Source organism: Triticum dicoccoides, chromosome 3B (genome assembly GCF_002162155.2).
Source record: "Triticum dicoccoides isolate Atlit2015 ecotype Zavitan chromosome 3B, WEW_v2.0, whole genome shotgun sequence".
NCBI lineage: Eukaryota > Viridiplantae > Streptophyta > Magnoliopsida > Poales > Poaceae > Triticum > Triticum dicoccoides.
The window spans coordinates 777733788-777756277 of NC_041385.1; the positions used below are offsets into that span (position 1 = coordinate 777733788).

Sequence of the window (22490 nt, forward strand, 5' to 3'; positions counted from 1 at the left end):
AAGTTAAGTTGCGGTCAAACTAAACAGAGCTTCAGTCGGCCCATTTTGCGGTTTCCCAGGCAAGATGGATGATCATGGAATTTTATGACGTGCTCATCAGGACTATGCACAACCCATAGCTTAATGCATGCAGAGAAGTCGAAAAGACCCTCGGGATTCTGAATGAATTTATTTGGGAGATCATTGACATGGTCCACAGGGAACCGCTATGGCAGATATATAACGCCTGGCGATGGAGAATCGTTGCCGCCCGCTACTGTTCTACTCCAGCCAAGTCGCAGGAATGGCTGCACTGCCGTTGAAAGGTCCGGCGACAGTCGTCGACGTGACCGTAGACGCCGATGCCCTGAACTGCGGCGTCTGCTGCCTCCCGCTCAAGTCGCCTATCTTCCAGGTAAGTGACACGTATCCGTCTCCTGTCGTAGCAAAAATTGTGTTATAACCATGTAAACATATAAGTAGATGCATCTCTGATGGTCTCATGTGGGACTGCAGTGTAAAGTCGGGCACGTGATATGCTCGCCGTGCAGAGACAATCTGGCGGCGGAGGGGAGGTGCCACGTGTGCCAAGATCCGATTTCCGGCGGCTACCAACGGAGCTATGACATGGAGAAACTGGTGGAGTCTATCCGGGTGCCTTGCTCCAACGCCGCCTACGGCTGCTCCGCCAGGCCGACCTACAGTCAACAGCACGAGCATGTCCGGTCGTGCCAACACCTGCCGTGCCACTGCCCGGCGGACACGTGCGGCTTCGTCGGATCCACGTCGGTGCTCCTGGACCACTTCGCCGTTGTGCACAGGTGGCCATGCACGACCGAGCTTCGGACCTGGAAGTGCGTCGACGTCCAACTCCGTGACGACTTCAACGCCGCCTATGTTCGTGTTGGCGGCATGCAGTACCTGTTCCTGCTAAACGTGGCGCGGCAACCATTTGGCCGCTCAATCTCCGTGTTCTGCGTACATCCTCGGGCACCCGTCGAGGAGTCGTCGCCAACGCCCGTGGGATTCGAGGTCAGGCTCAAATACTCTCGCAACGACTACGGCCACGGTGACATGTGCCGCGGCCACAGCCAGGAAACTAAGTTCAAAGTAGCGTGCACTGATCTCTCCGATGGGCTTCCGAATTCCGAGGGCTCTTTCGAGATCGTTCTGCCCAAGTGCGTTCATCCACTTGACATGGATACTATCACTGCCATTTTCGACGTGCTCAATGTTACCACAAGTGGATGATTATTCATACTATTACCCTTTAACCTGTCCTTTCAAGTTTTAAGTGGAGATGTTGTGTTTGTGTTTTGCCACTCTAAAGGCTCCTCCAGTATTTGCAACTCTCAAAGATGTCTGCAACTCCAAATTGTGTACTCCTCATTGTTCATCCATTGTTTGATAAAAAATCTCAAATTGTAACAATACGATTGCAGGTAGGAGTATTTCTTTGTCTTCAATGTATCTGCGGCTTGGATCATTTTTAAAACCCCTACTTGTCATTAATCAGTGCCTCTGCATAAGTTATAGTAAGGAATGCTTGAAAGCAGAGGAAGGCCCAAACAGAAATAGTCTGTTTTAAAAAGTCTGTTCATCCATTGTTTGATAAAAATCTGAAATTATAAAAATACGATTGCAGCTAGGAGTATTTATTTGTCTTCAATCTATATGCCGCTTGGATCATTTTTAAAACCCCTACTTGTCATTAATCCGTGCCTCTGCACAAGTTATAGTTAGGAATGCTTGAAAACAGATGAAGGTCCAAACAGAAAAAGTCTGTTTTAAACCCTAAACTTGTAGAGGTTCGGTGAAACAAGCCCTCAAGTTGTTTGGCAAACGAGGATTGTCGATGTGTCAAAGGATGACTGGGATGCTGCCATTTCGCATTGTTCCCCGTTGGGCTGGCCCGCTTCATTTTTTTTCTTTCTTTAAACCGCGCATTTTTTTCCTGTTTAAAACTGCAAGTATAAGCACGCAAAGTCACTTGAGCCAGAGACCACCTGTTGTTGGTCGACGGAAGTAACCACCAGGACCACATCTGTTGTGTTCACTTGCTCTGTTCTTCTTCTTTCTTTTCTTTCCTTTTTTTTCTTTTTCGTTTTTCACCTTTTCCTTAAATTTGTGGTCATCTTAGTTGGAATAGCAAACGAAAAAAAGAACGTCGTGAACCAGATTTTCAAAATGAAAAAAGGTCACGAATTTTAAAAAAATCATGAATTTAGGGGAAATTCAACAATTTTGAAAAGAAGTTCACGTATTTTCAAAAGAAAACTTCAGGGATTTTGGAAAAAAAAATGTAAAACTAAAAAGTGTCAGTGGATTTACAAATGGCCTGGTCAACACGGAGGACGGGGCGCACCGTAGTCAACATTGCCGCTCCTTGGCCCGCTAGCCAGGTGAATCCTTGCCACGTTAGTATTTTTATGCCTCAAACGACTTCAGGGTTCGATTTAGACCGGGATTGCATAGTTTAGGGTGCAATCGACCGGGATTTCGACTTGAGCGTTCAATTCGCTGAACCTCTACGAGTTCTGATTTTAAAATGGACTTTTTCCGACCCAAACAAAACCGGTCTATTTCTACCTTTCCCTACCGTGGCGGTTGCTAGGGCAAAGCATCATTCCCTTCAGGTGGCACCGGCGAGCACATGGACTCACCTCCCATTTGCCTTCTGCTCCGATGGCCGGCGGCCGGGAGGAGAGTTCTAGTGCCTTGTTTCGGCTAGCAGTTTAGAATAGGGTCCTCGTATGGGCAACCCCGTGGAGGATGAAAACACTTCATCTTCGCGTTCATCTTGCCGGCCCCGATACTCCTCGAGTTTGTCCGTCAGGAAAGAGTCGACGTAGCTCCGGCGTATATTATTCTAGACACTGTTTTAAATAGTGCGCTATAGCAGTCATGCGCTGAGAGACATTGGTCATAACATATGAAGTATCTAAAATTTGCAGCTCTAGGTTCAAAGGAGAAATTACAAGATGCAAAGGAAAGAGAAGTATCTAAAAATCTATCTAATGATAGTGCCGTAGTCCCTTCCAGCTTTTTGATGTATATGATGTACCACCTATTTGCAATCCGAAGCGACTTGTATGTGTAACATCCCAAGATCTTTCGCCAAAGAAAGACCCTCCATGCATGCAATAGCTTCAAGCGTCCGCGAATCCATGAAGCCATGAATGACCAGCATAGAAGAGCCCAAGTAAGCGCCATGATGATCCCGACACACAACAACAGCCGTACCAACATTATAATTGGTGGAAATTGCAGCGACAACGTTGATCTTGGTGGAACCCTCATCCAACGAGATCCATTTGAAATGACACACATTTAGAAAATAACCTTCTAGAGCTAGGCTTCTGTTTATACATCATGGCCCGCCCGAGGTAGCCCACTCCTGAACCGACAAAGAGGGTCCTTGGCCAGGCCCACCTTACCAAGAGACAAGTGGTGAGAGGCCCCCTAGCCGAGGCACCATCATCTTGGCTACCAGATGTCGGCCCAGCATGTAGCACAAGGGCCCTGGTACTACTCTACCGATCCCAGTTTACTGTCCAGCTCTTGGGTCTCTAGAAGGAAGGATTTGGCAACTGATGGTCAAGGCAAGAACGCCGGACATCAAGGAGAACTCTCCAACAACCTTAGCCGACTAGGATCCGTGTAACACTAGGGCTCGGTACCATTTATATGCCGAGGCCAGGCTAGCCGCTGAGGCAACCTTTTACATCAATACCTTGATACACCTAATTTCATTATTGTACCCCATACACCCAATCCATCTAATAAATCTAGGTGCAGGGTTTTACCTCCAGAGTGTGGGCCTGAACTTGAATAATTTTGATGTGTTGTTTCCCCTCTAAATCTTTTGGTTACCAGTGACGCCTTATCGATGGATCTGCCAGATTTTACACCAACACTTATTGTGAATGTGATGCTCTTTTTTCTTAGGCGGTAGCGCAAAGGATGCGACGACGGCGGTGGCAACGCGGTGGGTATCGGCGACATCGCGGCAACCAGACAAAGGTGCACTAACATGGCAACGTTTTACATCAACCCCTCGATACACCGAAGTTCATTGTTGTACCCCATGCATCTAATACAATCTAGGTGTAGGGTTTTACCTCCAAATTGAGGGCCCAAAGCTGAATAGTTTTGGTCTCATGTTTCCCATCTAGATCTTCAGCTACCTGTGACACCCTATCGGGGGGTTTGCCGGATTTTACGCCAACACTTATTGTTCGTGTGATGTTCTTCTTTCTTCGGCAGTAGCGCAATGACGGGTGACAGTGGCGGTGATGGCATGGTGAGCATTGGCGACATCATGGCAGACCGACGAAGGCACACTGATCGTGGCATTTATTGGAACTCTATATTGCGAGAGGCCAGATTTGTCAATTGTGGTAAGTCGGGGTGTTTTATTGGAAGCCCTCAATAAATTTTCGCGACTAGGGGTTTCGTTGGATGCTCTTGGGTCTTACTGATTCATCCCCAAATCAGCCGCCGGCGCCGGCGCCTCAATCTCCCGACCTCACTTTCTTCTCCACCCGCCGCCCCAAATACATCCTCCCCTCCTCCCCTCCCGCGCGCCGCCACCTCTCGGCACCACTGGGCACCCGCAGCTCGGCCACCCTTCTTCCCCCCTCTTCCTCCATTACTCATCTTCTTCTGTTTGCTCACCTCCTCAATCCTTCAATATATCCACTGCTCGTCTACTCACCTGCAGATCTGGTAAGGAAATCCTCCCTACTTCTCCATTTCTTGACCGGTTATCTTCTTTCCATTACGCTGCTCACTGACAAGTTGAATCTTTTTTACAGGGGAGTGCCATCCTCAGGAGAGGAGCTCGAGCGCGCAGCAATGGCCGCCTCTGTTCCCCCGCCTGCAAAGAGGAGGAAGGAGGATCCAACGCCCTCTCCGTTCCTTCCGGCCGCAGGATGGTCCGCCCTCCCGCCGGACCTCGTCCGCCGCATCGCCGACTCCCTACTGGCCACCAAATACCTTGACTGCTACATGGACTACCGCGCCGTCTGCTCCGGCTGGCGCGCGGCCACCGACGACCCCAGGTCAGGGTGGACGACACGAGCGGTCTTTCGGACCGGCTCGTGGCCCGCTCGGTCCGGGCCAGCTCGGTCCTAGCTCGATGGAAAAACAGCCGGTCCGAGCTGCAGAATCTGGCTCGAAAGTTTGTCGGTCCGGTCCGGGCTTTCACCGAGCCAGCTCGCAGGACCGAGAAACCGAAGCATCGGCGTGGCGGGAGCGTGGCGGGAGCATGGCGGCGGCACGGTGAGCACCGAGTGGGGCGTGGCTGGGGCGTGCGGGCGGCATGGCGGGGGCGTGGCGGGGCTGTGGCGAGTGCGTGGCGACCCAGGCATGGCGGGGGCGCAAGAAACTGTCGCCGTTCATGTCCGACGCTGCGGGGGCCGTCGTCCGCGCGGCCACTCGACTCGCTGGCCCTGGAAACTATGTCCACTGGACGCACCCCACTCGAATCTGTCGTATGCACCAACGAAAACGACATGGGAGGACCTGCATCGCCGCATCGGGCATCATCTTTTTCATCTCCGTCCACCGGCCGTCGTGCCAAATTCGTCGCCGATGAGCTCGCTCTGGTGATCTTCTTGGCTCCTCTAGCTCCCTCTGACTCTTCCAAAGCTGCCTGACATCTCCATGTCGAGCTCCGCTGCCTCCAGCGCCCTCCCCGTGTCGCCATGCTCTGACGCGTGCTCTGTGGTGAACTCCGGCCGGTCCAAACGAGCCGCTCAGTCCGGCTCGGGCTTCGTCCCTGCCGGTCCGGTCCTGGGAAACAGGACCGTGACGTTGCTCGGTCCGGTCCGGTCCGGACCGCCGACGGCCGGTCCAAAGGACAGCTCGGTCAGGGACCGGACCGGCCCGGACCGTGTCCACCCTGAACCCCAGGAGCGACGCCACCGACCCCCGCTTCCGCCCGCGCCGCTGGATCGTCCTCGACGAGGTCTTCCCGAGCCAAGGAAAGATGCTCCTGTTGAATACCGACTCCGGCCGCTTTCTCCACAGAGAACTCCCGCTGCTCAACGACCACCATGTCGTGGCAACCACTCGCAATGGCTACCTGGTCCTGGCGGACAAAAGCCCTCCTCACGCGGCCAGCGTCCTCAACCCTCTCACCGGCGTTGTCATCCGTTTCGTGGCGCCGGTGCCCAGCGAGGTGGGATCTGCCGCTGTCGTCTTTTTTGACCATGCTTCGCTCGCCCTCACCTTGTTCTGCGATTCATCTCACAATATTTACACGGCCGGCCGCGACAAAATTGGTTTTTTCGTCCAGGAGGTTCCGGGACCGGAAGCATATTACGATATTACTCCGTAAGGCGCTACTGCTGGATGGTGTTTACGCAGACATGTTTGATGAATCGACATTTGAGGGCGTGGTTGATGATTTACGCAGTTTGCTTCATGAGGTTGTCATGTTTTTCTCTGGTGGTCTTCCAGATGTAAACGACCTCAAATGGTTTCCATTACTGGGTTTGGATAGCCATATGTTGCTTGTCGTGAGTACAAAGGGATCAACCTTTGTTTTTAAAAAGGACATCAAGATAGGTAAGCTCGTGGCTTTGGACAACATCAACAACTATGCCATCTTCATTGGACATCAGAGGTGCCTGGCCATTGATGTCGATAAGTTCCCAGGCATTGAGGCAAACTGCGTCTACTACACCGAAATTCTGGGTTTGTCTGCTCACATCTGCAAGTGCAACATCAAGGACAGGAAAGTAGAGAGGATATCTGAAGCTGCAGAGTTTGTGAAGCAGGGCAAACAGTTTGTCCTTGTTGTCGACCGCCCTTTCACGATCATCCACCTTCTCTCCAGCTACACCATCAACATCCCGGAGTCTCAACTCGCCTTGCAACAGATTCCATAAGACGCCAGCAGATCTTCGTCCAACTTTGCATTGGGGAGATTGATCTTGATGATCGACCGGCAAGGCTATTCTTTTGCGAATTAATTGTTCCTGCTTTCTCTCTAGTGTTTATTGTTTTGTTATTTTGGTTATGCCTTGCCATGTTATCCTGGGTTAGATCATTTTTAGTGGAACTACTGTTTGCTGTCTTAATCAGTACTTGGTATCAACCTAATGCTATACATCTATTGTGCTTTATGCTATCTTTTGTCTGTGTGTCCCACTTCTTCTCTTGCATTACTTCTTAGAAATTCAATCTGGTGCTTAATTAGGACATGAAAGTTTTTCCAGAGTTCCTGCAATTGGACCGTTCATCGTATTAGCATGCATCATTATTGTTTGTAAGCTTGTTAATTTTGTAATCTCATGTCCTGGACTAGACGTGGTTTGTCGACCTGCTGTACGATGCCACTCGAGCTTACAACAGGGTATGGAAGTAACTTTTCATTTTTTTTCTATTGTTTCCATGCATCTATGCTTCAGCCCCTTGAACTAGATGCATTTGTAGTTTGTTCCTTGTATTTCTGGGCATTACTGTAGAAATACATAAAGAACTGAAGATGTTCTTTGCAGCTTATATATCATTGCTGCAAAGAACTTAAGATGTTGCAGCTTATAAATATTTGTGACATGGTCGGCACTTGCTGTCTTTAAAGGGCAATGGTAGATTTTTTGCATGCTCTTCCCTGGCAGGTGTTGCCCATTACATAGTTTTACCTGTTTGGAAACTGCATGGCTGCATTACGCTGGCTGCAGGAGGTTCTTGGTGCAGTGATCCACGCAAGCCTCCACGTCAGCTGGCCCTGTCATGCATGGCAACGACGAACCACACAAAACACCCCAATGATGAGAGTTCCATCAAAAACAAAAGAAATCAGATCAATCAATCCTACTTGGATCGGTTGGAGCTTGCGTGCTGGCCTCACCGGTCTCCACCATGGCGTCGTCACAGATGCCCATGAGGCAGATGCTGCCACAGCCGGCGCCGGTGGTCGGCGGTGACGGCGGTGGCTGTCCGTTGAAGCAGTCCTGGATGCACCCGAAGTTACAGGGGTAGGGGCTGGAGTACCTCCTGCAGTCAGTGTAGCACTGCTTATAGCAGCGGCAGAACTTAGACATGGCCACCACCTGGTGCTGCTGGCCTGATGGCAGGAGGAGGACGATGAGCAGGCACCAGGCAGCGACGGCCCTGCTCTGCTTCCCCGCCATTATTCTCCGATCGACGGAGCGCCGCACAGCCTGCACGCTCGTATCATAACCAGAAAGATTTTTTTCATAATCAGAGGTCGATTAAGCATGCGAAGAGTATAACAATGCACCTGAAATGAGATGCCTACAGTTGAAAAAGGAAGAAGCGATGAGAGCTGGGGAGGGGCGAGAGCTGTGTGTTTCATGGATGTCACCCTCGCGTGCATACATAGAGGTAGAGTTTTCTTTTTTTGAGGTTTTTTTTTCTTTTGTTTCTTTTGCTGGTATATAGAGGTATTGTTAGAGAGGAGCCGATCGATGATAGGTGTGTGCGTCTACCATCCGTTTATTTGTGCGGAACCACAAATTCCCGCAGAAGATTAATTATTGTGCAAAACTTAGTAGGTTGTGCATCTCCACAAGTAGGAACAAGAGTGCTTGAAATATATAGCTGCACATGTATCCAAGTCGTGTCCATTACGTTTCGACGGTTACAAATATACCATATGCATAGAGATGGAGCTCAGTTTCCGGATTTGAAAACAGAAGAAGAAAAGATTGAAATGCTTTCAAGCCAAACTCTGCGACGAACGACCTGAAATGGCGCAAGAGATTCCTTGTCTGGTGGAAATGTGGATGTGTGTGTACCTCGAATTGCTTTGGTACAACCCAACTTCTACCGACGATGTGAAAAGCCTAGATGATCGAGAGTACAGAGATTCAAACAGGTGCGGTTCTTTCTCTTTTGTATCATCGGATTTGACACCGCGTGTAATCAAGTTAACTAATACTATGAGTCTTTAATTTGTCTCTATGCTAAGAGCTCCTGCCATGAACCAGTGGTTGGGCATGCGGTTGTGCAGCCTAGCGACCCGAGTTCAATTCCTAAAATTGACAGGTGATGCATAGAGGTTTCCTCCCGTTTATTGAGGATCAAGCTTGATGTGTGGTGAAACCTCTTATCAAGAAATATCTTGATACTCATTTAAAAAATTCTGAGGACCATGTTTATCTTAGTACTCGTACTAAAATGGCCGTATGCATCCTTGGTTGGTGCAGAGGCCGGGAAGTGAAAATCTCTCCCATTTTTAAGGACCCAGTCACCAGCTCCTCCCCCTCGCCGCCGCCGGAGGCCAGCGCCACGCAAAGCCTGTGCGGTGGCTGCGGCGGCGGGGCCTTTCTCTTTTCTGGCAACAAGAAGGCTGTTGGCGGCTCCTTGTGCAGATTGGATCGGCGAGTGGCAGAGCCCCGGCGGCGGCCGTCGGATCTGTGGATGGCAGCGCGTGCAGCGGCTGGAGCGGAGCCTTGGCGGTGGCCGTTGGATTTGCAGACGACAGTGGTTGCGGCGTGCTCTAGTTCGGTCAAAAGACCCGGTGACAACAGCCATAGCATACGGATCCAACCTGGGCGGTTTGCATGTCCAGGACGTGTGCTCAGATGTTGGAGCCAAGCCGTGCTGTTTGCATGTCCAAATCGTGCTTGGATGGTGGATCCAAGCCGTGTTGTTTGCATGTCCAAATCGTGCTCAGATGGATGCAATCGGCTATTGCGTCTGCCGGCGACTCGCACAAGGACGCTCTCAGCCGCCGAGACGAGCACCAGAACACGCCAGCCTCTCTCGCTTGGATCCAGCCTGACCGTGCCGGCATCAGCTGATGTGACCATCGTAGGTTCTTCGCAGGCCGGTGACAGTGATATATGCCGTTCGTGCTTCAGTTCAGGCCATGTTATCGGTCCCCTAGCTTGATGCGCATGCCCCTGACCTCCTCCCCAAGATGGCGTCGTGGTCTGCGGCGGCTGGTGTCGGATGGAGTCGCGAACTGGCAATGGCCATGGTGGCGGCGGGCTGTTTCCCCATGAGCTGCACCTGACGTCTTCCAAGAACCAACCTAACTGCGGCCAGTCGCAAATATGCCTCATGCATGGCGGCCCTCGTCTCTGGCAGCGCCCACCTCCCTCGATCTGTGGTGGTGGCTCCGGCGTGGCGGTCGTTGAGGCATCAGTGGTCTTGGCATTGCTCCGGCCACGCGGTCTCTGGATTGTTGGGGCTGCGGTGATGAGCTGGATGGTGGAGGTGATTTTGATCCAATTGGCCGGATGGTGGCGTATGTAGATTGTTTTGCAACGACTTCATACGGATCCACGACATCATCAAAAAGACTTCGGGAGGTTTTATCTCCTGATCCGGTGGATGACTACAGTGGTGGGTTACAAATTATGGACAATGACTTGACGCAGAGGGTTGTTTGTGGAGTAGCGGCGATCCAATTGTAGCTGCTCGGATAGCGGAAAAGTGGTGGAGACAACACATGTGAGATTTGGATGGTGGTGCCATGTGCACCCGGTCTCGAGCTCCGGGGCGAAAGTCTAGGACAGACCCGAGTGGTTATTCCTGGCAATGGTGATGTTTTTCACATCGTTACCTTGTTGGAGGCATTGCTCGGATATGTTCGGACTGATTCTTCAGGGTGAAAACTTTGATACTGGCCTTTGTGGTTGGATCCGGTGACGGGGTCGCTTGAGTGTCGCTTCCTTCCTGAAGGCGTTGCTGTTGAAGATCCTTGTCATCCATGTGGTGTCAATGGTTGATGCGGATATGGTCTCAGTTGTAGTTTGTCGATCATTCACCTGATCGCTTTGGGGCTTATTTCTTGTTTCTTTTTGTTTTTTCCACACCTGCAAACAACTTTTGGTCTTATGACTTCGCTAGTTGCTGGTGTGTTTCTGTGTGTGTGTGTGTTGGGTTGGTTGTGTGCATCTTAGTTATGTAGAGGCCGGGTGTGTGTTCAGTGTGATGTATCATCTTGATGCTCCATTTGAGCCAATAAAATTTACCCTTTATCGAAAAAATGAACCATGTACAAAGTCTAACGTTGTTCTGGTGGTATGTTCTTCTTTTTCTTTCTTCTTTTATTTCTTTTTGATAGTAAACATCAGGTTGACATGGATGTGAGACATGCACTCCACATGATTGTGGTAATACTTACTATATGAGTTAGTAGGATTGGGATTTGTTAAGAGCATCCCGAAACCCATCCCAACCCGATGTAAGATCAAGTCTAGCCATGGCCTTGTCCCCTCCCGACGCGGTGCAAGCACTATTCTGTACTCCGTGTCGCCGACTCCATCCTCAACACTTACGACATCGACTGCTATATGGACTACCGCGCCATCTGCTTCGGCTGGCGCGCCGCCACCGATGACCCCAGGAACGCTGTCTCCAATCCCCGCTTCCACCCGCGCCATTGGATCGTCCTGGACGAGATCTTCTTGAGTAAAGGAGAAGAGATACTCTTGCTAAACACTGACACTGGCCGCTTCCTTCACAAGAAGTTCCCCCCGCTCACGGATCACTCCATCGTGGCTACCACTCGCAGCGGCTACTTCGTCCTGGCGGAGAAAAGCACTCCTCACACGGCCCGTGTCCTCAACCCTCTCACAGGAGTCGTAATCCGTTTCGTGGCGTCTGTGCCCCCTGAGGTGGGATCTGCTGATGTCGTCTTCTTTGACAGCTCTTTGCTCAGGCTCTCCTTATTCTGCGACTCATCTCACGAGGTTTACTGGGCCGGCCGCGACAGTCATAGGTTCTTCATCCACGAGCCGAAGCAAGCAACTTACCATTTCTTGCGGAGGACGACCTTAGGTGATGTCTTAGCAGATGATACAAAAGACCTCCTGAAGGCGACTGCTATTTCATACAGTTTTTCGATGGCAGTCAAGATCATGTTTTTTCCAGTGGGTTTGGCTAGACATATGTTCGTCATTATTGTAGAGGGATAATCTCTGTTTTAAAAAAGATATAGTCAAGCTTGTGGCTTTGGATAGCAATCAGCAACCATGGCATCTTCATTGGTCATCGGAGGAGCCTGGCCGTTGATGCCGATAGGTTCCCATGCATCGAGGCAAACTATATGTCTACTACACCAACATTCTGGGTTCATCGGCTCGTATTTGCAAGTGCAACATGAAAGATAGGAAAGTAGAGAGGATCTCTGAAGCTGCAGAGTTTCTGAAGCACGACAAGCAGTTTGTCCTGGTCACCGACCGTCCTTCGACGATCATCCACCTTCTCTCCAGCTACACTATCAACATCCCAGATTCTCAACTAACCTTGCATCAGATTCCATAAGGCGACAGTAGTTATTCATTCAACTCTAGGGATCTTGATGGAACGACAAGGCTATGCTTTTGCTAAGTACTGCTCCTAATTACTATCTGGGCTTTTGCTTCATTATTTTGAATATGCCTTGCCATGTACTCCCTCCGTTCGGAATTACTTGTCTCGGAAATGGATGTATCTAGAACTATTCTAGATACATCCATTTCCGAGACAAGTAATTCCGAACGGAGGGAGTAACGGATAAGAAATAGGTTGATCCTAGGTTAGATCACCTTTAGTGGAACTACTGTTGGCCGTCTTAATTAGTACTTGGAGTCAACCTAGTGCTTCACCTATTGTGCTTTATGCTATTGTTTTTCCGTGTGTCGCTCATCTTCTCCTGCATTACTTCTTAGAAATGCAATCTGGTGCTTAATTAGGACATAAAAGGTTTTGCCAACTTCTGAATGGAGCTCCTGCAATTGGATTGTTCATCATATTAGCATGCATTGTTTTTTTTTATGGCATAAACTTCCAATCTATTCATCTTCAATCATGGTAGTACAACGAACACTAGAAATAATAAAAATTACATCCAGATCCGTAGACCAACTAGCGGTGGCTATATGCACTGAAGTGAGCCGAAGGCGCGCCGCTGTAATCGCCCCTCCCTCGCCGAAGCCGGGCAAACCTTGTTGTAGTAGACAGTCGGGAAGTCGTCATGCTAAGACTCCATAGAACCAACGCACCAGAACAACAACCGCCGCCGATGAAGAGTGTAGATAAGAAGGATCCAACCTGAAGACATGCGAACAAAGTCGAACGACGAACATATCCGAACAGATCCACCAAAGACGGATCCACCGGAGAAACACCTCCACATGCCCACTGATGATGCTATTCGCATCATCCGGAACGGGGGCTAGTTGGGGAGACCTTTATTCCATCTTTAGGGAGCTGCCGCCGTCTCGCCTTCCTGAGTAGGACACAAACCCTAACAAACCTTGAAAAAAGATCTAAAAACGAAGCCCTCCCACCGGCAAGGGCCGGGATTCACTCCGCCCCCATGGCCCTAAGGCAATGGGAGACGGGGCAGACCGGCGGCGGCGACGGCAGGAGGCAGAGGAACCCTAGCTTTTTGTGTAGTAGATCTCTATGATTTTCTCTCTTTTTCTTCTTCTTTAGCATGCATTGTTATTGTTTGTAAGCTTGTTAATTTTGTAATCTCATGTCCTGGACAAGACATGGTTTGTCAAGCTGCTGTACGATGCCGCTTGAGCTTACAACAGGGTATGGAAGTAACGTTTCATTTTAGTTTTTCTAGTTTTTCCATACAGATAGGAGGAGAGAAGATGGTCTGGGATAGAAAGAGATAATGGAAAGAGAGAAATATATAAAGGGGCGTGGTAAGCATAAAATGGGCCAAGGTCCGTAGTCATGGGCTTGGTATTGTTATTTTAGAAGTATTTATTTTGTTGAGCAGTAGAATAAGTTCATACTCATTATTATTTTATCAACGACTAATGTAGTTTTTTTTTAGGAAAACAGACTTTAATGCTAAGATTACTACTAGAGCATATCTAAATGACTAATTTAGGTTTCATTTTTTTGTGAGCAAATCTTGTATACCCTAATGCACCTGATTTGGGGAGATTGTATAGTAGTTATGCCAACGATATCCTGATATCTAGCTTCGTCGGAGAGCAAAAGTGCTCCGCCTTTGTTTCCGCCTCGAGACGGCGGCGGCTGGTTCCGAAAGTCTTCTTTCAGTTTTTTTTCTAGGGTAAATGAATTTTATATAGGAGAAGGGCATCAGCAATGGGCCTCTATGGGCCCCACATGCTTGGGTGGTGCAGCCTAGGGGGGTGGCTGCGCCCCCAGGGTTTGTCGGACCACCGAGACTCTTCTCTGGTACTTCTTTCTTTCAGTATTTTTTATATATTACAAAAATAAATCCCCTTAAAATTTCACGTCATTTTGAGCTCTAAGAAATTGCTATATTTGTTGTAGCTTTTTCAGGTAAGAATTCCAACTACATGCAGGAGCTGGCTGACAGATAATGGTGGATCACAAACTTACGCCTCTCCTGCACTCGTAAGAAGTCGCATCGTTGAGTGGCGTTGATATGCCTGTCTTGCCGGCGTGACATGACGTCGTATCTTGGCTGTAAAAAATTGTGCGTACATGACGAAGGAGACATCATTCTCGTGGGAGACGGCTGGAGCGGTTGCACAACACATCCGGCGCCGTCCGTGAAGTCGCGCGGCCCCATACAATATGCATACATGGTCGGTGTTGGAAGTTATTTTTTGCACGGCCCCATGCTCACTGGAGTTAATGGCAGGTCAGTTTGGTAGAAGAATACGAGGGAATGGTGAAAAGAGAAAAACAAGGGTATTTATGTCTCAAATTTAACATAATGGCATAAAGAGGAGGATGAAAAAATTGCAATGGCATTTTTCCAATGTGCAGAATTGTAATGGCATTTTGCCAAATCATAAAAGTTGTAGTGGCATAGATCCAATTAACCCCTTCTAATCTTGTACCTACAAGACCCAATATCTGATCCTCCTTGTGAAAAAACAAGAGGTACTGATTTATAAAACTGAAAATTAGCACACAATCTCACAATAAAGAAAAGAATCGGAGCAGATTAAGTGACCAGATCTACAGAGGAACACCACCAGAGAAGATGAGAGCAAACGGAGGAGGATATGGGAAGAGTGGAGAATGAGCAAAAGGGGAGAAGCCGAGAAGTTGGGTTTGGGTGGAGGGAGGCCGCGCCCGGTGAGGTTCCGGCGCCCTTAGCTATCCCTGTTCTTCTTCCACCGGCCAAAAGTGTGAAGCAAGATCCGAGTTTTCCCCAAGCCTCGCCGGTGATTCCGGCCATGGCGGCGAAAGACTGGTCCACCCTCCCGCCCGACCTCGTCCGCCTCGTCGCTGACTCCCTCTTGGCCACCAACGACATCGACTGCTACATGTGTTTACGCGCCGTCTGCCCCGGCTGGCGCGCCGCCACCGATGACCCCAGGTGCGACGCCTCTGACCCCCGTTTCCGCCCGCGCTGCTGGATCGTCCTTGACGAGGTCTTCCAGAGCCAAGGGAAAGAGATGCTCCTGGTAAACACCCACACCGGCCGCTTCCTCCATAGACAACTCCCGCTGCTCAGCGACCACTACGTCATGACAACCACTCGCAATGGCTACTTAGTCCTAGCAGACAAAAGCCCTCCTCACTCTGCAAGCGTCCTCAACCCTCTCCCGGCGTTGTCATCCGTTTCATGGTGTCTGTGCTCCAAGAGGCGGGATCCTTTGCTGTCCTCTCCCTTCCCAGCTCTGCGCTCGGGCTCACCTTGTTCAGTGACTCATCTCACAAGATTTACTTGGCCCTTCCCGACAGCAAGAGTTTTGTCGTCCGGGAGGTTCAACAAGCACCTTATGGTTTCTTCCGTAAGGCGGTCGTAGGTGGTGTGTAAGCAGACATTGTAGGGCATACCATGATTGCTGATTTATGCCGTTCGCTGATGTCTCTTGATGTTGCTGATCTTGCCAAGCTCTTCGCTAGCGGTCTTCGAGATGCAACAGACCTCATGTGTTTTCCAGTGTGTTTGGCTGGACATATGTTGCTCGTCTTATATGAAAAGGGGTCGGTCTTTGTTCTAAAAAAGGATGTCAAGATAGGTAAGCTCGTGGCTTTGGACAACATCGGTAGGTATGCCATCTTCATTGGTCCTCAGAGGTGCGTGGCTGTCGATGCCGACAAGTTCCCAGGCATCGAGGCAAACTGCGCCTACTTCACTGAACAACTGGGTTCGTCTGTTCATATCTGCAAGTGCAACATCAAGGACAGGAAAGTTGAGAGGATCTCTGAAGCTGCCGATTTCGTGAAGCAGGACAAGAAGTTTGTCCTCACCGCTGACCGTCCTTCGACGATCATCCACCTTCTCTCCGGCTACACCGTCAACATCCCGGATTCTCAACTGGCTTTGCAACAGGTTCCATAAGTCGCCGGCAGATCTTGGTTCAACTTTGGGGAGATTGATCACAGGTCATGGCCATGCTTTAGTCTTTTGCTTTGTTATTTTCGATATGCTTTGCCATGTAACGGGTAAGAAACAGGTTGATCCTAGATTAGATCACCTTTACTGGAACTACCGTATGCTGTCTTGGTACTTGGTATGAACCTAATGCTACATCTATTGTGCTTTATGCTATCTCTTGTTTTTATTTGCGGATGAATCTCTTGTTTTTGTTACCTACCTCTTCTCTTGCATTACTTAGAAATGCAATCTGGTGCTTAATTAGGATAAGGAAGTTTTTGCCAACTTCTGAATTTTGGTCCTGCAATTGGACCGGCATGCATAATTGTTCTCGGCAAGCTTTGTTAATTTTGCAATGTCATGTGTTGGACAAGACACGGTTTGTCGAGCTGCTGTATGATGTGGCTTGGGCTTACAACTGGGTACGGAAGTAACATTTCATCTATTTTTCTAATGCTCTCATGCGTCCATGCTTCAGCCCCTTGAAGTAGTTGCGTTTGTAGTTTGTTGCTTGTATTTGTGGGCATTACTGTAGAAATAAAATTTGTAGAGGATGTGCTTTGCAGCCCATCATTGCTGCAAAGAACTTAAGATGTTCCCAGCTTATGAATATTAAAGATTATTTTTCTTTTAGTGTAGATTGAAATCCTGGTAAGTTCGAGCTAAAAGATGGAAACTTCAAGTCTGCATTGTCCATTGAGATCATCAATTCATTCAATTAGGATATCAATTGTTTTTCTTAAAAAAAATGAGTTTCCTCAGTCACTACACCATTAGTGGTATAACACTAAACTAGTCGCTTAGTTTGGTACCTGTGAAACCCTTTTTTGTTTCAGAGAATACATTTGAGATTTCACACTCTGAATGAATGCTTCTGCCTCTGTTATTTTAGTGGTCCAAGATAATCACTGATCTTATTATCTCTCTGTGATCATAGAATGCGAATCAACTACAACCTCATACACCTAGTTCCAAAATAATGCAAAGAATGGCATTCTTAGTAACATTGTCGAACAGAGCAAAATAATGCATTTTTTGTACTTCCTAAACATCCTAAGAGCATCTCCAGCCGTCGGCCCCAGGGGGCGCCTAAAATCGCCGCCTGGGGGCGAGCCGGCGCATAAAAATGGCCTGAGGCGAGTTGCCCCCCAGTCGCCGTCCCAAGGGCCGCCCCCAGGCGCGTCTAATTTTTTCAAAAAAAAAAAACCCCATTCGGCGAAGTTCGGTTAAACACGGCTAAATTTTGGCAAACTTTGGCATATATTACATGTTCGACGCGTTTACATAGCAAATATAACTAAAAAATGAAATCGCTAAACGCGGAGTAGTCGCCGTCGTCGCCGCTGTCCTCACCGTCGTTGTCGTCGTCGGCCTTTTCCTCCTTGACGCGGCCGTCCCGGCTGCACCCCTGCCCGGCGTCGCCATGGCGGACAGGTGCCGGCGGCGCGTCGTCGTCGCTGTCGTCGAGGTAGACAACTCCTCCTTATTCGCGGCCCCGGCGGCGCTGCTCGAAGCGCCGCAGTGCGGAGACCTGGTGCTCCCTCTTCATCCTGAGGAAGTCCTTGCGCGCCCATTTCAGGGCCGCATCGTCGTGGAGCGCCACCTCGCCAGGCTCCGTCTTCACGGCGGGGAGACCCGGCACCATTTTCACCATCGCGAGCCCGGGCTCCGTCTTCGGCTTGACGAACCGCGGAGGAGCCGACGAGGGGGCACGCCGGCCGCCTTCGTTGATGACGATGCCGGCGCTGCGAGTGCGCCGGCCGAGCGGCGTCTCCGCCACGGGCTCGGTCTTGATGCCGAGCAGCGTCGGAGTGCCGAAGGAGTGTGAAGAAGACCGTGACGAGGAGCAGGAAGATGACAAAGAGACGAACCTCCGAGGCAGCCATTGCCTGGCGAGTCGGCGGCGGGCCGAGGCCGCGGCCACCAGGAGATGTTATATCAGTGGCGGCTCGTTGTCGCCCTGAAGGTGTGCCAGCATGCTGCCGAGCGTGCGGCCGGGGACGCCCCACCAAACGCGGCGGCCCTCGCTGTTCTGTCTGCCGCCCACCACCGGTGCCCCGTTGGTGGACGCCAGCCTCTCCTCCTGACGTCGCTCGAAGTACGCCGTCCATGCCGAGTGGTTGTCGGTGGCGTACTGGGGGAGGGAGCGCTGCTCATCGGTGAGGGAGGCGCGCACGAGCTCAACCTCATCGGCGAAGTAGGCGGTCCGCGCCACGGGGTCGGGTAACGGCGGAACGGGCACCCCCCGTTGCTGAGCCGCCACCCCGACGGCCCGGCACGCATGTCCGATGGTGCTAGGATGTTGGCCTCGAACAGGAGCCACGACTCCTGTTCGCGGAGCGAGCGGCGGCCGAAGCTGTTGGCCGCCGCCTCGTCGCAGGGGAAGCGTTCCGCCATTGGGGGAGGGAGGGCTCAGAGGAGGCGCACGGGAGAGGGAGAGGGCTCGGCGGTGAAGGGCTGGCATGGGCTGAGGCGAGGAGGGTGCTGGCTTATATAGCCGCGCACGTATGTACACGTGGCGGGAGGGGAGGCGACGCTGCGCCGCCCCGTGACGCGCCGCCCGTCAGGAATCAATGGCAAGGCTGACCGTCGGCGGCAGCGCGACAGCCTTGGCATTTATTCCTGTGGGAACCGAGCGATGAGAGCGACGAAGCGCCTGTCTCGCTGACTAGGCGGGCCCGCGGTTGCTTCGCACCAAAACCACTCGCCCCGGCGCCCCCGGGCGCCCCCTAGCGCGTCGGGTTCGGTCTGGGTCCGCCGGCACTGATTTCGGCCCAGACAAAATCAGGCCCCTGGAGGCGCGACTGGGCCGTTTGTTCGGCGCCGGCGCGAAAAAAGCGCCTGGGAAGGCCGTTCTGAGGGCGCGGTTAGAGATGCTCTAACAGAGTGGGGAGGGGGGCGCTTCGAGGATACAATCACCTTTCTCTTAGTCTAAGGTTTGCAGAGAAAGTAAGAGTTAAGAGTTTTTATAACAATACGTTAGAAACTAAGGACCAGGACTGCAAAAATTTTTTTTTGCTAATTACTAGCTCAGGTCACTTCGAGTATAAATTTCGACGGATGAGATTAAGCATTGGTAAAGCTCTCAACATTGTATTTGCTTTTTTAAATCTCAAAACAGAGGAAAAGAAAAGGCAAAATATAATGTATAGATGCACCAAACGAATCAACCAACCGAAAGAAAAACTGGCCTGGCCGGTTAGTAAGAGCATCTCCAGCCGCGCCCCCCAGAACAGTCTCCCCAGGCGCTTTTTTCGCGCCGACACCGAAAAAACGGCCTAGTCGCGCCCTCAGGAGCTTTTTCTCGTCGGCCTGGGCCGAAATCAGCGTCGGCGGACCCAGGCCGAACCCAGTGCGCTGGGGGGCGCCCGGGGGCGCCAGGGTGAGTGGTTTTGGTGCGAAGCAACCGCGGGGCTACCTAGTCAGCGAGATGGGCGCTTCGTCGCCCTCATCGCCTCGGTTCCCGCGGCAATCAATGCCAAGGCTGTCGCGCTGCCACCGACGGTCAGCCTTGCCATTGATTCCTCATGGGCGGCGCGTCACGGGGCGGCGCGGCGTCGCCTCCCCTCCCGCCACGCGTGCATACGTGCGCGGCTATATAAGCTGGCGCCCTCCTCGCCTTAGCCCACACCAGCCCTCGCCGCCGAGCCCTCTCCCTCTCCCTCTGCCGTGCACCGCCGCCGCCGAGCCCTCCCTCTCCCTCTCTCGTGCGCCTCATCCGAGCCCTCCCTCCCCAATGGCTGAACGCTTCCCCGGCGACGAGGCGGCGGCCAACGGCTTCGGTCGCCGCTCGCTCCGTGAACAGGAGTCGAGGCTCCTGTTCGAGGCCAACATCCCAGAGCCGCCGGACATGCGCGCCGGGCCGTCGGGGTGGCGGCTCAGCAATGGTGGTGTGATGCCCTGATAATTAAGCTACAGCAATTCTCTCCTAATGATGCCACATTATCATGATTACTGTTGTTAAACTCACGTTGGTTCTAAACCGGTTCAAATTTCAAATTCAAATCAAAGTCTAAAATTCAAATTGCCAAACATGAAAACTAAAATGTTCAAAGTGTGGCAAATAATCCCTGGATATTTGTCAGGTTGGAACCAACCTCATTTGAGTTCCCAAAGTGCCTTTAGGATTTTATCTTGTGGTCCAACAATAATTGAATTGGCCTTTCCAATTTCTAAAAATGGTTAGCCAACTCCTTCTGACCCCAAAGTTTTTATGCAACCTCACTTTATTCCTATCTATTTTTGTGCAAAGTGCCACATTTAACAAAAATAAATTCAGTAGCTCTTTTAAATAGGGAACAGAGGCAAATCAAAAAAAATCAAAGAAAAACAAAAGGCCTCCCCCACTGGGCCCGAGGTCGCCGCGTCGTCCTCGTCTCCGTCGCACCGTCATCGTCCCCGAACTCCTCCCCAACGGCCTCGTCGAGCGGTCCTACGGCCTCCCGGCGTCGTCCTCGTCCTGCACACGCCCGAGGCCAACCGGTGAAGCTGCACAGCGACGCCTACGCCGTCTCCTTCGCCCTCGGTGCCCGGAGCTTGCCGTCGTCGATCCACTCCGCCCCGACCCCTTCCGGCTTCCCCTGCAGCTCCTAAACCTCACACCGAGCCTCCTTGTGCTCCTCGGTGAGCCCCTCCTCCGATCCCCCATGTATTTCCCCCTCGAACCACCGCCGTAGGCCGCCGTCTCTGCCATGCACGACGCCGTCGGAGCTCGCGCTCACTGGGCCGCTGTCCGTGCTCGCGCGTCTCTGGTCACGCACGCCCTGCTCCGCCCCGCGCCCGCTCGTGCCTGCAGCCGCGCGCACCTGCTGCTCGTGCGTACTGTTGCTGCCCTGCGCACGCCTTCTGCCCGATCGCGCACCCCCTGCTGCTGGTTCTGCCGCGACCGTCGCCTGCAGCTCGCCTCTGCCTCCCGTGCGCTAGCCCCGCGCCTAACGGCTCGCGCTCGACCGGCCGCGCCCGCCTGCTGTACCGCGTCGTACGTCCGCGGCCCTGCTCCGCATAGCCGCCGCTGTACTGCTAATCTGCTACCGCCGCTGCCTTGCCTGTACTAGCATTTTAGGTACTGTAGCTGCTAGGTAGCTTTTCAAATTCTACGTTGACTAACTCCCTAAACAGTCCCTAATCAGGGGTTAAACAGTTGTTAATATGTGTAAAAATAATATGAGTAAGTAGTACACTTGACAAGGCTGAAATGTTTCCATTGGACCAAATCCACTTGATGCATGGATTACATCCTATGAAAATCATAAATTGCATTCTTCTGTTAACAGAGAACAGATTTAACCCCTAGCTTTGTGTGTGCGTGCTCTGTGTGTGTGTGATGTGTGCTATGCTGCGTGCTGTGTGTGTGTGCGGCCATGTGTGTGTATGGCCGGCTGGGTCTCTGGATGAGACCGGGCCCTATTTAGGTTAGCAGCTAATTAGTAGTTAGTCTAATGAGTGGTTAAGTGTAGTGTATATGGCATGTGGATCCTACTGTTAGATAAAAAGATAAATTAGATTAAAAATTAGCCTATGACATGTGGGTCACAACTCTCCTTTTGACTAGTCAATTTTACTTGGTCAACCCAAATCAAATTAAATCCTGAAATTTTTAGAATATTATTAAAACTTTAGAAAATCGTGTAAAATAAACCGTAGCTCGGATGAAAATGTTTTCTACATGAAAGTTGCCCAGAACGACGAGACGAATTTGAACACGTGGTCCGTTCGCCCGCCACACGTCCCTAGCATAGCAAACGTTGAATTTTTCCCTTCCGGTTCATCTGTCTGACAGACGTCCGGGACCGGGAAAACTTTCCCGGATGTTTCCCCTTCGCCAGTATCGCCTAGCACCGCGCTAGAACACGTCTAGCTCTGTCTGTTGTCCTGTTATGCTCTTGCTTGCTATGTATTTATTGTTTCTTCCCCCTCTTCTCTCCGGTAGACCCCGAGACCGCTGCTGATGCCACTGTGATCGACTACGTCGACGACGACCCTCCTTCTTGTCTGAGCAACCAGGCAAGCCCCCCCTTCATCCCGATATCGCCCATTCTATTATCTCATGCTTGCATTAGATTTTGCTATTGTTATTGTTTGCTCCTATTCTGATGCATAGCCTGCTTTTGTACCTGCTATTGTTACCTACCTGCTTATCCTAAACTGCTTAGTATAGGTTGGCTAGTGATCCATCAGTGACCCCCCCACTTGTCCTTGTTGCCCCTGCTTCATCATCGACGCCTCGATCGGCGTGATCGACGACCAGAGC

General features: G+C 51.0%; 2 protein-coding genes and 1 pseudogene across 2 annotated transcripts; all 3 read left to right on the plus strand.

Annotated features, from left to right (window-relative positions):
• Nucleotides 1-283: 283 nt before the first annotated feature.
• On the plus strand, nt 284-1230 carry LOC119279997 (putative E3 ubiquitin-protein ligase SINA-like 9). Its single transcript, XM_037561016.1, has 2 exons — nt 284-394; nt 496-1230. The coding sequence occupies exons 1-2, from the start codon at nt 284-286 to the stop codon at nt 1228-1230; spliced, it is 846 nt and encodes a 281-aa protein (XP_037416913.1).
• Nucleotides 1231-5894: 4664 nt separating this feature from the next.
• On the plus strand, nt 5895-7112 carry LOC119282191. The gene has a single exon (XM_037562506.1). The coding sequence runs from the start codon at nt 6039-6041 to the stop codon at nt 6873-6875; it is 837 nt and encodes a 278-aa protein (XP_037418403.1). The 5' UTR covers nt 5895-6038; the 3' UTR covers nt 6876-7112.
• Nucleotides 7113-14915: 7803 nt separating this feature from the next.
• On the plus strand, nt 14916-15676 carry LOC119279998 (annotated as a pseudogene).
• Nucleotides 15677-22490: the final 6814 nt, after the last annotated feature.